Below are 16,473 nucleotides of genomic sequence, written 5' to 3' on the forward strand. Positions count from 1 at the left end.
TCTCAACACCACTAAATCTCATATGCAGCTACAGAATAGTAGAATCTCTCCACTAAGCAGAGACCACCAAAGAAAAGGGTAACCCGCACAGACTTACTTCATAATAGATTTTTAAAAATCTCAATGGGCATGGAAAGACAAGTACATATATAGCTTTGGAGGAACACTGGGAAAGGCACCGATTCATCAGAGCAATTCAGAATCCACAGCATGTGTGATGTCTCTGCAACTCAGTCTAATGGGGCAGGGGCAGGGACACTGTCCACATGTGCCCAACCCCTCCCTTCATCACTACTTTTTCTTTCTTAGATGAACCCCAGTGCCTCCAGGTCCATCTTCCTTGATCTCAATCTTGCTAACAAAAGAGGGGAGAACACAGAGAAGTTGACATTTGGCTACTAGTTGGGCCAAAGTGCTTTGCATACTGTACCAGATTCAGGTAAATTGCAATATGGGAAAGAGCCTTCCCCAGTGACATCACGGACAATGCACAGAGCTTAGATATAGGCACAAGGCAAAGGTTTTCCCCAAAAGGCAATGTGCAGTAAAACCTGCAGGAGGCAACATGCATGGAACAGGAGCCACAAAGAGCATGCTTAGGAGAACGGAACTGCAATGCTGACCTTCCGTAATGTGTTCGCTTTCCAAGAGGCTGGTGTAAGTGTGATTGTCTTTTTCTACGTCAAGGAGGCAGGCAAGCAGTGAGGAGAAAGATCAATCAAAAGGAAAAAAATAAGAAAGGACTCCGTTTTAAAACAAAAGTTCAGTATACAGCCATTGAAATACTGCAGGACGGGATTATAGGCAGGAGCAAGTCATCTGGCAGAAACACACAACAAGCTACAGAGCAGAAAGAAGTATGAACTCATCCAGCCAGAGAGCAAGAGGTGCTGCTTGGAGCTCTGCCTGGTCCCAGGTTTAGTACAGTCTTGCTCTTCCTGCTCTCACCACACATACTGTACATACCACTTCCATAAAACCAAACCTCCGCTATTTAAAGGCTCCGATTCCAAAGTCTTCCTTCTTAGCTACAACATTCAGATTCTGAATAAATAGCAATTGCTCTAATTTAGTGATCTTCTACTTACTCTTGAAACCTACCTTAAGAAGCCAGTAAACAGCAGTTTACAATTAAGAGCATGCTAAGAACATGAATATTCTGTTCATAAATAGAATCAGAAATATCCTGGTATTTCTTAATATTAACAGAAGCAACAGGTTTGTTATTAACAAGTCACCTGCTTGCTACTAGCTTCCAGAAATTATGAGCCCCCGAGTTACGGCACATTTCCCAGCACGAGTCCAGCCCTTGCACTTTAAAAGATCTATTGGAGATGCTTGATTCAGTGCTGGTTGAATGATCAAGCCAGAGCTTTACTCCAGAAGCCCCCAGCTTTGTTTGGTAAAGAGGTCTGCTGTTCAGTAATGACTCAAAATTACCTGATTTATATCAGTGATCTTCACTAGTTTTCAAGGGGGCTCCTTCTGCGAAGGGCGGGGGGAGAGGAGGAGTGGCTGAGACAGCTGCTGCAGGACAGAGACAACACCCGTGGGGTGGGACAAGAGTGAGCCAGTGTGAGTGAGTGCGGTGGTGGCAGGGCAGGAGAAAGCACACAAGTGGGCGTGGAAGCAAGAGGAACAGGAAGGAAGGAATCGAGAGAGAGCGTACCCGTGCAATGTGGTGGTGGTGGTGGTGGTGGTGAGAGAGAGAGAGAGAGAGAGAGAGAGAGAGAGCGCAAGCATGTGTGGAGGCAAGAGGAGCAGGAGGAGGGTTGAGAGAGAAAAAGAGAGTCTGTGTGAATGTAGTGGTCACAGCGGCAGGAGAGAAAGAAGCAGGAGCAGAAGACAGAGAGAGAGAATGAACACATGGAGTGGCCGAGGTGATTAGAGGCGGCAGAAGGGAGGGAGGAAAGAGACAAGCCTGGGGTCTGTGTGGGCCACCACTGGCCCACGGGCCATGCAATGAAGAGCAGCGATTTATATTTGTCAAAATGGCAAATGCAGTTCAATGTTGGCAAGTGTAAAGTGATGCACGTTGGGACAAAAAAACCCAACTTCAAGTATACGCTGATGGGATCTGAGCTGTCGGTGACTGACCAGGAGAGGGATCTTGGGGTTGTGGTGGAAAGCTTATTGAAAGTGTCCTCAGTGTGTGAAAAAGCTGTGAAAAAGGCCAATTCCATGCTAGGGATCATTAGGAAGGGGATTGAAAATAAAAATACAAATATTCTAATGGCCTTATACAAAACTATGGTGCGACCACACCTGGAGTACTGCGTACAATTCTGGTCACCACATCTAAAAAAGGACATTGTAGAACTGGAAAAGGTGCAGAAGAGGGCAAACAAGATGATCAGGGGCCTAGAGCACCTTTCTTATGAAGCAAGGCTACACCTGGGGTTTTTTAGCTTAGAAAAAAAAGACAACTGTGGGGAGACCTGATAGAGGTCAATAAAATCATGCATGGTTTGGAGAATTTGGAGATAAGAGAGAAATTCTTCTCCTTCTCACATAACACTAGAACCAGGGGTTATCCCATGAAATTGCTTGCCAGGAAATTTGCCAGGAAATTTAGGACCAGCAATGGAGGTACTTTTTCATACAACGCATAATCAACTCGTGGAATTCTCTGCCACAAGTGACAGCCAACAACCTGGATGGCTTTAAGAGGGGTTTGGATAAGAACATAAGAACAGCCCTGCTGGATCAGGCCCAAGGCCCATCTAGTCCAGCATCCTGTTTCGCACAGTGGCCCACCAGATGCCGCTGGAAGCCACAGACAGGAGTTGAGGGCGTGCCCTCTCTCCTGCCATTACTCCCCTGCAATTTCATGGAGAAGAGGTCTATCAAGGGCTACTAGTCGGAGGGCTATAGGCCACCTCCAGCCTCAGAAGCAGGATGCCTCTGAGTACCAGTTGCAAGGGAGTAACAGCAGGAGAGAGGGCATGCCCTCACCTCTTGCCCGTGGGCTCTCCAGAGGCAACTGGTGAGCCACTGTGTGAAACAGGATTCTGGACTAGATGGGCCTTGGGCCTGATCCAGCAGGACTGTTCTTATATACTACTTTTCAACAAAGAGATTCTCAAAGTGGCTTGCACAGAAAAATAATAACAGGATAGTTCCTTATCCCTAAAGGGTTCACTATCTAAAAAGAAATAGAAGGGAGACACCAGCAACCACCACTGGAGGGATGTTGTGCTGGGGTTGGATAGGGACAGTTGTTTCCCCTGCTGAATGTAAGATAATCAACACTTTGAAAGGTTCCTCTTTGCCCAGGTAGCAGGGCTTGTCTATACTAGGTTAATGTCCTCTTTATCTCTGGAAACAGCTCTTTCACTTTCTATTCACCATTTCTGTGCCCCTGAGGTGAGAGACGTCCCGTGAATTCTAATTATTGCTCTCTCCGTTTTTGTATTTTGCTGCAAGAAGTTGCAGCTGCTTTAAGGTTAAAAAATCCCCTGGCATCTTCTTTTGTACGAGGGCTATGTTACTTGTGGCAGATCAAGAGGCACTTCACAAATGCTCAGAGACCATCTATTACTGCATACAGTGAGGCCATTCACACAAGCAAAAACTGTATTCTACCTCGGTTTGGTAGTTGTGTGCGCTCCCAATTTTTGGTTGTGTGGAAGCAAGGTAGGAGGAAAACCTGGTAGCTTTTCCTCCTGCCTTGCTTCCACACAATCAAAAATTGGGAGCACACGCAACTCCCAAACCTAGGTAGAATACAGTTTTTGCTTGTGTGAATGGCCTTGGTAGATTCTTGGGACAAATCCTGGCAGTAAACAAGTTTAAACCCAATTCCAACAAACCTTGGCACAAGGGGTGGTGGTGGTTTGAGCAAGAAGTGAGATTAACTTCTCCCACACAATATGGTAAATAGGAGAATGTGTTTTTTGCCTTTGGTCAGTAAAAATCTCTGAAGCAGAACCAGCGAAGTCAGATTAATATGCAACTGTGCCATGATTTTTCTACATGTTCCTCTAAATTACCTCATGTCTAAAAGAGTGGCTTTAAAATTCATGTATGTATTGGTAAGCAGGTGACTAAGTTTTGAGAACTTATTTGCAAGGCTACAACACAGGTCTTAACTAGCAGACAAAGCCATTTATTCAACAATATTTCAATTACCCCCAAATGGGAAAACATAAATTGGTGGTTATACCTTGACATACAGACTTCACTCACAAGAGCTGAAGAAAAATTCTTTGTTTCTAGTCCCTTAGCATCAGTTACCATCATACTGCAACCATGAGGGTTAGAAACAAACATTTTTCTTAACTAAATGAAAACTAGGATGCTAACACACAGATATAAGTTGCTCCGTATTCAACATGCTACCAGTGCTCTATAAAAACAGGTTGCTTACCTGTAACTATTGATCTGGTAGTGATCCGTTGTAATCCATAAGAAAGGGTACTGCGCCTGCACAGGGACCTCTTGGCCGAGTGCTCTAGCTCCTCTTGGCGTCCAGGCTCCACCCCCACATGCTCATTGTGGGAGTATAAAAGGCGGAGCTGGATGCACTTCGTCAGTTCCTGGACGACCGCCATGGGACGATCATCCTTTTTATGATGAGCAAAAGAGAACAGGAGCGTTTCAAAGTTAAAAAACACACAACAGGTTTGGAGGCTACTGCAGTGGAGATGGTCAGGAGGGTTTTCTGGATTACAATGCATCACTACCAGATCAATAGTTACAGGTAAGCAACCGGTTTATCTGGATCGTGATCAGTTGTAATCCATAAGAATGGGTGTTTAGACAGCTGCCCGAGGTGGAGGGTGCAGTAGCTATTGCAACACCCTTTTCAACACACTTCTCCTGAAGTTAGCCTCTGCTGCAGAGTGAAGGTCAATAGCATCATGCTTCACAAAAGGCAGCTCTGTAGTCCTGGTAGCTGTCTTGCAGGTATCATTAAAGGAAATTCCTGACAGGTGGGTCGCTGAAGTAGCACAGGCCCTAGTGGAATGAGCCTGGATGTATTTCGGGGGCTCGACCTTCTGAAGTTGATAGGCTAACAATATCAGTTCTACTGGGTAATGAGAGAGGCGTTGCCTAGAAACATAGTGACCCTTTGATTTCCCTTTGTAGGAAACAAACAAGCATTCTGAAAGCCTGAATGGCTTAGTACTGTCCAAATAGTATAAAAGAGACCTTCTAATGTGTTCATAGTCTTTTCTAGAGGTGTAGAAGGAGCCCTGAAAAAAAGGGTGGGTAGAACAATGTCCTGGTTTAAATGAAAATCTGAGACAACTTTAGGGAGAAACCCTATCCTTCCATATGCATGACCACCTTATCTGGGTTAAATTTCATAAAAGGAATGTCTATCCTGAGTACAGTTAGTTCACTCACTATGTGTGCTGTGGTAAAAGGCCGTCTTTAGACTCACTATTTTTAATGATGCTGAGCCCATTGGTTCAAAGGGTTCTAGAGTCAAGGCCAACAAGACATGCTCCATTGGGAGATAGGTTGTCTTATAGGATATAGGTTTTTCAGGCCTTTTGTTCATTCATTCCATTTTTATACCGCCCTTCCAAAATGGCTCAGGGCAGTTTACAATTAAAACAAAACCATTAAAATCAATTAACAATTAAAACAAAAATTATAAAACAGTATAACACAATTAACAATTAAACATCATAAAATAGTAATTAAACAATCACAACAATTTAAAAACCCTGAAAAACAGGTTACAACATTAAAAAACCCTGGAAGGCCAGGCCAAACAGATACATTTTAAGGGCTCTCCTGAAGACCAGTAGAGAATTGCAGATTTCTGCTGGGAGTGCATTCCACAGCCCAGGAGCAGCTACAGAGAAAGCCCGCCTATGAGTTGCCACCAGACAAACCGGTGGTAACTGGAGATGGATCGCCTCAGATAACTTTAATGTATGATGGGGATCATGCAGAAGAAGGCACTCTCTAAGGTAACTTGGACCTAAGCAGTTCAGGGCTTTAAAGGTAATGACCAGCACTTTGTATTTTGCCCGGAAACATATTGGCAGCCAGTGTAACTGTTTCAAAACAGTCATAATACGGTCTCTCCAGGGTGCCCCAGAGACCAATCTGGCTGCCACATTTTGAACTAACTGAAGTTTCCAAACTATGTACAGAGGCAGCCCCACATAGAGCACAATGCAGTAGTCCAGTCTGGAGGTTACCAGTTGATGCACCGTTTTGAGGTCATCCTCTTCAAGGAATGGATGCAGTTGTCAAATCAGCCGAATCTGATGGAAATCACTCCTGGTCATGGCCTCCACCTGAGATACCAGGATGAGGCCTGGGTCCAGGAGTACTCCTAAGCTGTGCACCTGCTCCTTCCGGGGGAGTGTAACCCCATCCAGCACAGGGAGATCTAACTCACCACTCAGATTCTGAGCCCCCACAATGAGCACCTCCATCTTGCTTGGATTCAGCTTCAATCTGTTATTCCTCATCCAGCCCATTACTGCATGTAGGCAGGCATTTAGAGAATGAGTGCCATCAGCATACTGATAACACACAGCACCAAAACTCCTGATGACCGCACCCAGCGGTTTCATGTAGATATTGAAAAGCATTGGTGGCAGAATGGATCCCCGAGGGACTCCATATAACAGCTCCCGTTTTGAGGAACAACTGTCACCAAGCTCCACCATCTGGAATCTACCTGAGAGATAGAAGCGGAACCACTGCAAAGCAGTGCCCCCTATCCCCAACTCCCCCAGGTGATCCAGAAGGATATCGTGGTCGATGGTATCGAACGCCGCTGAGAGATCCAGAAGAACCAGCAGAGTTTCACTCCCTCTGTCAATTCTCCGGTAAAGGTAATCCATCAGGCCGACCAAGGCTGTCTCAACCCCATAGCCAGCGCTAAAGGTAGTTTGAAATCGGTCTAGATAATCAGTTTCCTCCAAGACTGCCTGGAGCTGGTCAGCCACCACCCTCTCAATCACCTTTCCCAACCAAGAGAGATTGGAGATTGGCCTGTAACTACCCATTGTTAAGGGGTCCAGGGTAGGCTTCTTTAAGAGTGGTCTAACCATTGCCTCCTTCAGACAAGGAGACACCCTACTATCCCTCAGCAATGCATTTATGATATTAACTAGGCCACCTCCAACAATCTCCCTGCTAGATAGAAGCAGCCAGGGTGGATTTGATTTAAATCAAACTGATTTAAATCACGATTTAAATCACTAGCAGGGTGGATAAAAAAAATCCGATTTAAATAAAAAAAATCGGATTTTTTTGATTTAAATCGTTTTTTTGATTTAAATCGGATTTTTTTTAATTTAAATCGGATTTTTTTTATTTTTATCCACCCTGCTAGTGATTTAAATCGTGATTTAAATCAGTTTGATTTAAATCAAATCCACCCTGGAAGCAGCCAAGTTGGACAAGGATCCAGAGAACAGGTGGTAGGCCGTACTGTCCCAAGCAGCTTGTCCACATCCTCAGGAGTCACAGACTGAAACTGATCCAATCTAATACTGCAAGAGGGATTGCTGGACACCTCCTCCATAGACCTTGCAGAAATAGTGGAGTCCAAGTCCACCCAAATACAGGAGATCTTGTTCGCAAAGAACCCATTAAAATCATCACAGCAGAATGACCCCAGGGACTGATTTGAAGTACAAGGAGCAGAAACTAAACTCTTCACAACCCGGGATAGCTCTGCTGAGCATGAACCTGCAGCCGCAATGTGAGCAGACCAAAATATCTTTTTCACTGCACGCACCGCCACTGCATACATCTTCAAATGGGTCACATGCTGCATCCTGTCAGATTCGAACCGAGTTCTCCTCCACTTGTGCTCTAGTTGCCTACCAAACCACTTCAGCCCCCGCAACTCCTCAGTATACCAAGGGGACATTCTTGAAACAGGTCGGAAGAGACACTTAGGAGCAATCATGTCTACTGCCTTGATAAGTTCCCTGTTCCAGGTTCCCACCAGGGCATCAACAGAATCACCGGCCACACCAACATAAAAATCATTTTTTTTTAAAAAAATCAACATAAAAAAACATTTGAAATCCTACTGGGTCCAGCAGCCTTTTTAGATGGACCATCCTAATAGGTCCACCACCCCTGCAGGGGTGGATTGTGGCTGTGAAACCAACCTTAACCAGGTAGTGGTCCATTCATGACAATGGGGAAATGACAGGTTCCCCCTACTCACGGAATATCTCCCCTGATCCAAACAAAAGACCAAATCAGAAACTAATTGGGATAGGCCCATAGTTGTCATGGCCACTATGAACTCCTGAGCCGCACCAGACAAGCCAGCCCCAAAGTGCATATTGAAGTCCCCCAGCACTAACACCAACTCCGCGACCAGCTCCGTCAGCTCAGTTAGGGAGTCAGTTGGGCAGCGGGGTGGACCGTACACCAACAGAATCCTCAATCTATCCCTAGTTCCCAGCCTGAAAAATATGCACTCAATATAAGTCAACTGTCTCAGAGGGACTCTGGTAAGGGAAATGGTATTCTTATGGACCACAGCCACTCCACCGGCCCACTTCCCTTGGCCAAGTCCACAACAGAGTAACCTGGTGGGAGAAGCTGAACCCACACTGGACCATTCGCCTCCCACAACCAGGTCTCAGTTATACATGCCAGGTCTGCTCCCTCATCCACTATCAAATCGTGGTCAATTTCAGTCTTATTCTGAACAGACCTGGCATTGCAGAGGAGCAAGGCCAGACTCTGTGGGTCGTTGGAGCTGCTCCCCGAGGCCTGAGAGTTGACAGAGCAGTTGGAAGTGGAAACAGTTACTAAAATACTGATTTCCCTTCCCCTGTAACGGCCAGCAGCTCTGCCAGCGCCAGTTCTTCTATTCCCCACCACTACAGTAATAGCTGCCCCAGAACTGCCGGGTACACCCCCAGCACCATCCCACTCAAGAGAGCCCAAACATATCTGCAGAGAGACCTGGCACAAACCAACCCCCCAGCCCCACCCTCAAAGGCCATGAGGAATCTTGAGCCAAACAGTCTGGCCCTCACCCTCGTAATCCCTCAAAGTGGCTCCCCGAAAGCAACCACATGCAGCGTTCCTATGAAGCCCAAAGCTGAGCAGGTGACTCGAGGAACTGCTGAGTCACTCAGGAGCTGGTCCCAATCCTGCCCACACTTCCCACAGATGTCAACCCGAGGCTGCAGTCCCACAGGGGAATCAGAAGCAGGCAGGCAACAGCAGAAGGAACCCCAGCACCCACCTGGTCTCTCACCCCAGGCAGCACTGGGTGGGAAGCAGAAGGACTCTCCCTCTTTTAACTTTTAAGAAGTTCTTGCAGCTTGGATGCATGGAGACTTTTCCCATCCTAGCCTGAGTGTCTTGAGGATAAGGCAGCCAGGTGTACTTGGATAGACATTCGCCAGGCCAGAAGACTTTAGTGAAGTTAAGTAGAATAGGACCTGTCGGATGGTAACATTTGGGGGGTTAAATCCTTTGTTAGTGGCTTAAATCCTGAACCATCTCCACCTGCTTGCATAGTTGGACCTTGTGGAAGGTTTGCTTTTGTTTGGCAAGATCTTATTCAGCAGCCAATTTTCCAGGCTGTCAGGCGCAGAGTGGCCACCTCTGGGTGGCGCACTAGACCATGGTCTCGAGACAAAGGATTTGGTAGTTGAGGCATCTGACGGTATCTGTGGCAAGACAGTTTGAGTACTGACGGAAACCAAATTTAGCATGGCTACCAAGGTATTATCAGGATGCCCGACAGTTTTCATCAACAGTCTGGCTACCACTCTGCCAATTAACAGTTGTGGAGGAAACATGTACAGAACCTCCTCTGTCCAATCTAGTTGAAAAGCATTGCACAGAGAGAGAGAGCGTGCGCGCACACGGGGGTCATGACCCGCTCTGGAGTAAAACCTCTCAAACTTTGAATTGTGTGCTGTTGCAAAGAGGTCGACCGTGGGGTGGCCCCAAGACGTGAACAGTGGTCGCAGGACTTGGTCGTGGATTTCTCATTCGTGTTGTTTTTGAGGGAAAGACCAGTTGTCTTTGAGGTTGTCTACAAGCACACTGTCCATCCCTTTTATGTGGATGGCAATGGGATGTATCTGTTGATGGATACACCAGTGCCATAGCTGGAGGCTGAGGACACATAGCAATCTCGAGACCGTACCTCCCTGTCAATTTATATAGGCAATGGCTGTAGTATTGTTGAGTTGAAGTTGGACTACTTGGCCTTTCAACAGGGGTAGGAAGGCATTTATTCCCAAGAATACAGCTAGGAGTTCTAGGAAATTGATATGTCATTGCCTTTGCTGTGGGGTCCAATGACCTTGTACCATGTGGGTGTTGCAGTGCGCTCCCTATCCAGTCAGGGAGGCATCATTTGTGATCCAGATTACTGGCACAGGTAATTGGAAGGGTACCCCTTGTAATATGTGGTGTTGATTCATCCATTAGGTCAGTGATCATAGGATCTGAAACGGTACCACGAGCAGATGGTTCTGGCTGTCTACACTGGGCTCAAAGACTGATAGAAACCACAACTGTAGTTTCTGCATCTTCAGTCTTGTGAATGGAACTGTTGACTTGCAGAACGCCATGAGCCACAACAGTCTTTAAATGTGATGGACCTGCTGCTTCAGCTGAGTTTATAATTCCAGGACCAACTCCTTGATGGTTTCATAGCAGTCCTTTGGCAGGTATGCTCGTTTCGTTTGTGCCCAAAATCACACCTATGGATGCTGTGTATGCTTTGAGGTTCCAGGTGCAATTTCTTCCAATTTATCTTGATGCCCACATCCTGTAGGAGAGATAGCACAGACAAAATCTGAGAATGTAACTCTTCTTTTGTTTTGGAAGTCAGGAGCCAGTCATTTAGGTATGGGAAGACTGCCACACCCATAGTCCTTAGGTGAGCTACTACAACAGCCATGCATTTTGTAATAACTTGTAGTGCTGTTGACTATCCAAACGGTAATACCATATATTGGTACACTGACTCTCTGACTGTGAAGCGTAGGTACTTCTGGTGGTCTTTCCTGATGCCTATATGGAAGTGTCTTTAAGATCCAGCACTGCCAGCCACCGCTCCTGGTAAAAGGAGTGGCAGTATATCCTGTAACACTATCATTCTGAACTTCCTTGTGCACACAAATATGTTCAGGTGACGCAGGTCCATAATCAGGTGGATTCCCCCATTCGTCTTTGGGATTTGAAAGTACCTGGAGCAGAATTCATCCCTTCTCCATGCCCAGTGCATTGGGGCAACAGTCCCCTTCTCTAGGAGTTCCCCAACTTCGTCCTCCAGTGGTGGAGTCGCCCTCATAAAGCAGATCTCCGAGAAGGAGGGCATAGTCTTGAACTCTATCGCATACCCCACCGAGATGATCTTGAGGACCTGCATGTTAAGCGGCGGTGCCATGTAGGGGCATGGCATGCCAGATGGATGGATTTGGCATGTGACGATCGTATACAGTTGCGACTTGCCAGGAGATGGTGTTGCTGGTGCAGTGGACTGACTGATCCCTCAAAGATGCTGTTTTTGCGAGTCAACGTGTTGCTTTGGGCCCTGGTTGTTCTCGTTCATTTGTTGGAACAGGTGCTTATTGTAGGGTTGGTGTTTCCTGAAATCCCTGTGATCATGCTGATGGAATTGTGGTCTTTGCTTCTGGTAGGGCTTGAACCTCGATTGTGTGTATATCAAAGTGGATGGGGCAGTGAAGGTTTTTGCTGTATATTTTTATTTTTTCATCTTTTCCATTGTCTGGTCTGCACTAAATAGTCTCTTCCTGTCAAAAGGCAGGCTCTCAATCCTTTCCTTCATGTGGGTTTGACGGGAGGCAGATCGTAGCTACACATGCCTGCATAAATAAGGAAACAGCCATTGCCCACAAATCCAAGATCGCGCCAAAACAGTCCGTTTTCCAAAGAATAGTCAAAACCAGTCCGATAGTCAAAATTCACACAGAAAATCCAGAGAGTAGTTGAAAAACAGTCCAGGTCAGAGGAATAATATAGTACTATATTCTTTACAGAGAAACTCACAAGGAACCAATTCAACGAGGAGCCAGAGCGACCAGAAGTGTGATCACTACGGTGGTCAAAAAGGAACTGATGTAGTGAGTCCAGCCCCAACTTTTATACTCCCACGATGAGCACATGGGGAAGAGCCTGGATGCTGAGAAGAGCTAGAGCACTCAGATGCAAGGCCCCTGCACAGGCACAGTACCCATTCTTATGGGTTACATGGATCACGATCCAGATCTGTCTAATATCATGTTAACTACCACCACTCAGGCTTCCCAGGGTGCTTGCTTGAGGATTATAATCTCAATTCATTCTTCCCAGTGCTTCACAATGTTGAGTTCAATGCCTTCCAAGTAGAGGCAACCAGATTTTCTCCAGATCACACACTATTTCACTTGTGGCAATGAAGCCTTTGGTATAACTGGCTGACCTGATGTACTGGCTCAGAATGTTCAGATGCAGTTTGTAGTCCAGCTTATGTGAGTGGAGGGAGAGTTGCTAGTTTGGCTGTGATTCAAACATCACAAGGACAGGATGAGGCTTGGGAAGAGGTCCCTGGAAGTAGAGCAGCTCAGGAAACGCAGCCAAGAGACAAGGAGTTTGAAGAAAAGGTGAAGACCAAGCAATGAACTGAGAAAGAGGAAGCTGAAGAGGAACGGCAAGTGGAGAAAGAGGCATGAGAAAGAAAACGTAGAGGAGGCAGGGAATTGGGGGAAAGGAGAGGGATAGTGAGCGAGGTGGTTCTGCAGAAATCCCACACGACCCAAGAGAAGTACTCGTATATGCCATTGGAGCAGGCAGCAGGAGGGAGAGAGGAGTGCTGGGAAGCAGTCAGGAAAGCTAAAGAAAGTAGGAAAAAGTAGGCAGTGTTCAAAAGAGCAAACAGTGTGTGTTGGAGGCACAGAGTTGAAGAAAGGAGAAGCTAAGGAGAAAGAAGAACTGGAGTAATTCACTACTGGCAGTAAAGAAATGGCCAGGCAAGGATAGAGGGGAGGGTAGAGAACTGGGGAGCCAAGTGGGACACAGGATTGCTAGCTCTCGAGTGTAGATCCTGACATGGGAATTTTGCTAGTTGTGGCTTCTACTGTTCTTGGAGTATTGTAACCTGACAAACTAAAAGGGCAGTGAGGGCTAAGAAGCAGAGCATCACAGTGGCAGGCCTGAGATTGGCCCATTAAATATAAACTAGTCAGCCAGTTTTTCAGCTGAAGATTTGTATTCCCCATTGAATTAATTCCACTGAACAGGAAATCAGTCACAGGACTTAATTTGTTATCCACACGAAGCACAAGACCAGGTTTGAAGCAACCACTCTCAAGGTAAAAGAGACACACCCAAGCCTCCATTGTAGCCCAGAACATTACCAGCTGTTACATACACAACAATTCAGTCACTGGAAGATTTACCTCCTGGAGTAAATCCCTCAGTAAGTATCTGGACCGTTGAGATCTTGGCAATTTCAATTTCATAATGGCTCTCCCCATCCAAAAACAGATATCTACACAAGAGAAGAGAACACCGACATGTGTGAAAGAACCAAGTTGCAAGTATCGCAATACCAAGAACAAAAACCTGTTTTGTAAATTTCTTGGCTGTTAACAATGCCTCACAAAGACAAGACATTGCAAGAAGTTCATTACAGTAGATTTGAGCCTCCTTCCGAATGATGTATCAAACTTATGCCTTGGCTGTAATACTATAGACTACTGTTGAGGGATCAAAGACTGGATGCTCTCCTGTGCAAAAACATTCCCTGTACACAGAATGCTAGATGTTAGGGAGAACTGTTCTGACCTAGCTTTCAACCAGGCATTCTAACTGTCTCTGTGCAATAAATATTGATTGCTGGGTTTTTTCTTTTTCTATGAAGTAGTGTTCATATGAGCTCCCAACTACAGCTAAGACACAGGTTTACTATCTCAGTGAGAATTATGTCATAGTGTCTGCACTATGTGTCTGCACACACTTGGTTCTGTTCTGGTTCTGTTTGAGAAGGTTGATCCTTGCTTAGAAGTTAGCCTTGGTGGAGTAGCACTGTATATTAAAGAAGGGATAGAATCCAGCAAGCTAGAAAACCTAAGAGGAATGGAGTCCTCCACAGAATCATTATGGGTGACAATAAAAGGACTGAAAGGAAAAGTGTTACTAGAGACATGCTATTCCCCTCCGGTTCAAAACGCTGAGAATGACCTAGAGCTGGAAAAGTGCTCTGTAACTTGTTCATAAATGATCCAGAAGTTGGGGTAGCAGTGAAGTGGCCAAATTTGCAGATGACACTAAACTATTTAGGGTAGTGAAATCTAAAACAGATGCTGAGGAGCTCCAAAAGGATCTCTTGAAACCGGGGAGTGGGTGGCAAAATGGCAAACGTGGCTCACTGTAAGCAAGTGCAAAGTGATGCATATTGGGGCAAAACCCCCTCAATTTCACATATAACTAATGGGATCTGAGCTGTCGGTGATTGACTAGAAGAGAGATCTTGAGTGGTGGTGGACAACTCGTTGAAAGTGTTGACTCAATGTGTGGCAGCTGTGAAAAAGGCAAATTCCATGCTAGGGATCATTAGGAAGGGGCCCGAAGAAAAAATGCTAATATTATAATGCCCTTAAATCTATGGTGTGGCCACATTTGGAGTACTGTGTACAGTTCTGGTCACCATATCTTAAGAAGGACATTGTAGAACTGGAAAAGGTGCAGAAGAGGGCAACCAAGATGATCATGAGCCTGGAGAACCCTCCTTAAGAGGGAAGGCTATAGAAACTGGGGCTTTTTAGTTTGGAAAAGAGGCAACTATGGGGTGACATGATAGAGGTGTATAGAATTATGTATGGTGTAGAGAGAGTGAACCCTTTCTCTCTCACACACAATACTAGAACCAGGGGTCATCCCATGAAATTGAAGGCCAGAAAATTGAGGACCGACAAAAGGAAGTAATTTTTCAAACAGCACATAATTTATGGAATTCTCTGCCAGGGGGATGTGGTGATGGCCACTAGCTTGGATGGCTTTAAAAGGGACTGGCAAATTCATGGAAGACAGGTTGCTACTAGTTTGGTGGCTACAGGCCACCTCCAGCCTCAGAGGTATTATGCCTGTAAATACAGGTTGCAGAAGAGCAACAGCAGGAGAGAGGGCATGCGCTCACCTCTTGTCTGTAGGCTTCTCAGATTTTATTTATTTATTGGTCTAACATTTTAATACCACCCAAAACATATGTCTCTGGGCAGTTTACAACAAAAAATGACTACAGGAAAGTTAAAAAAATTAGTTAAAACTAGTAAATGACAACCGAGAAATTAAAACATTGGTTAAAAGAAATAATAGCAAAAAGTTATTACAACAATCTAAAATTTTAAATCAAAACAATGTTAAAACTATTAAAACGGTATTTAATTAAAAGCCTGGGTGAACAGATGAGTCTTTAAAGATTTTTTTTTTAAGTTGTCAGAGATGGGGAGACTCTTATTTCAGCAGGGAGTGCATTTCAGAGCTTTGGGGCACCAGCAGAGAAGACTCGTCTCCGAGTAGCCACCAGATGAGCTGGTGGCAACTGCAGACGGACATCTCCTGATGATCTCAATGGGCGGTGGGTTTCATGACGAAGAAGACGTTCTCTTAAATATGCATCTGGTGGGCCACTGTGTGAACCTAGTCCAGGATGCTGGACTAGATAGGCCTTGGGCCTGAGCCAGCAGGGCTGTTCTTATGTTCTTAAAATGTAAGACGTATAGCCAAGTCCCCCTGAACTATTCCTTCAAGTGGGAAGGTACAGGCATTTTGCCAAAGAATCATTTTCCATGAAAAATTCTTCCTTGTCCAAAACATCTGGAAACACTGAGAATAGTTTTCTGTTGCCCAGCATGAACATAGTTTTCCTCCCACAGTTCTATATAACCCTGTTAGATGACTAGTTCATCCCTGGCAAAGTTTTCAAGTACATTTCTAAAGAAATGGTCAAGGACTGTTTTACCCTGGCATCCCTACAATAATTCCATACTTCCAAAGAAAAAACAGACACTACTGTAAACAGAAATACATACCCATATTTACTTGAATCAAAGGCAACCCTGAATTTAAGATGACCCCCTCAAAAAGGAGAGGGGTTAAGTACAGATTATACTATTTACCCAAAAGGAAGAGGATGGTCTGATTTCTAACATCAAAGAACTTGGGGGGGGGGACCTAGCCCTGGATTCAGGTAAATACTGTATTCATCACAAGGATATCTTCTGGGTTTTATATCTGCTCAGTGTCTAGACAAGAAATCTAGACAAGATTTCCAGTGTTCATACCTGGTAACAGTGGAACCAGCAAATCCTCTATAACATTTGAATGGGCAGAGAAAGCTGTTGCATGGAATGATGCAGATGGCAGATTTCCTGCTCCTAATCAAAGTGCAGTGTTCTGGGTAGTTGGAAAATCATCTTGCAGAAAACATGTTGCTGTACCAGCATCAATAAACTGGCACAAGCAAGGAACTAGAACTTGCTAAATGCAATTTCAACT

General features: G+C 45.2%; 1 protein-coding gene across 2 annotated transcripts in view; it reads right to left on the reverse strand.

Moving 5' to 3' along the window:
• ZFYVE21 (zinc finger FYVE-type containing 21) overlaps positions 1–16,473 on the reverse strand; it is a 34,296-nt gene that overhangs the window by 4,172 nt on the left and 13,651 nt on the right. Inside the window, exons 5-6 of one of the 2 annotated variants that reach the window (XM_053282689.1) lie at positions 13,374–13,465; positions 624–677 (exon numbers count right to left, since the gene is read on the reverse strand). In XM_053282689.1, coding sequence (XP_053138664.1) covers positions 624–677; positions 13,374–13,465 — 146 coding nt within the window. The remainder of the gene's footprint in view (positions 1–623; positions 678–13,373; positions 13,466–16,473) is intronic. The other variant, XM_053282697.1, reaches the window with a different exon arrangement.

The sequence above is a fragment of the Hemicordylus capensis genome, chromosome 1 (genome assembly GCF_027244095.1).
Source record: "Hemicordylus capensis ecotype Gifberg chromosome 1, rHemCap1.1.pri, whole genome shotgun sequence".
In the NCBI taxonomy this organism is placed as follows: domain Eukaryota; kingdom Metazoa; phylum Chordata; class Lepidosauria; order Squamata; family Cordylidae; genus Hemicordylus; species Hemicordylus capensis.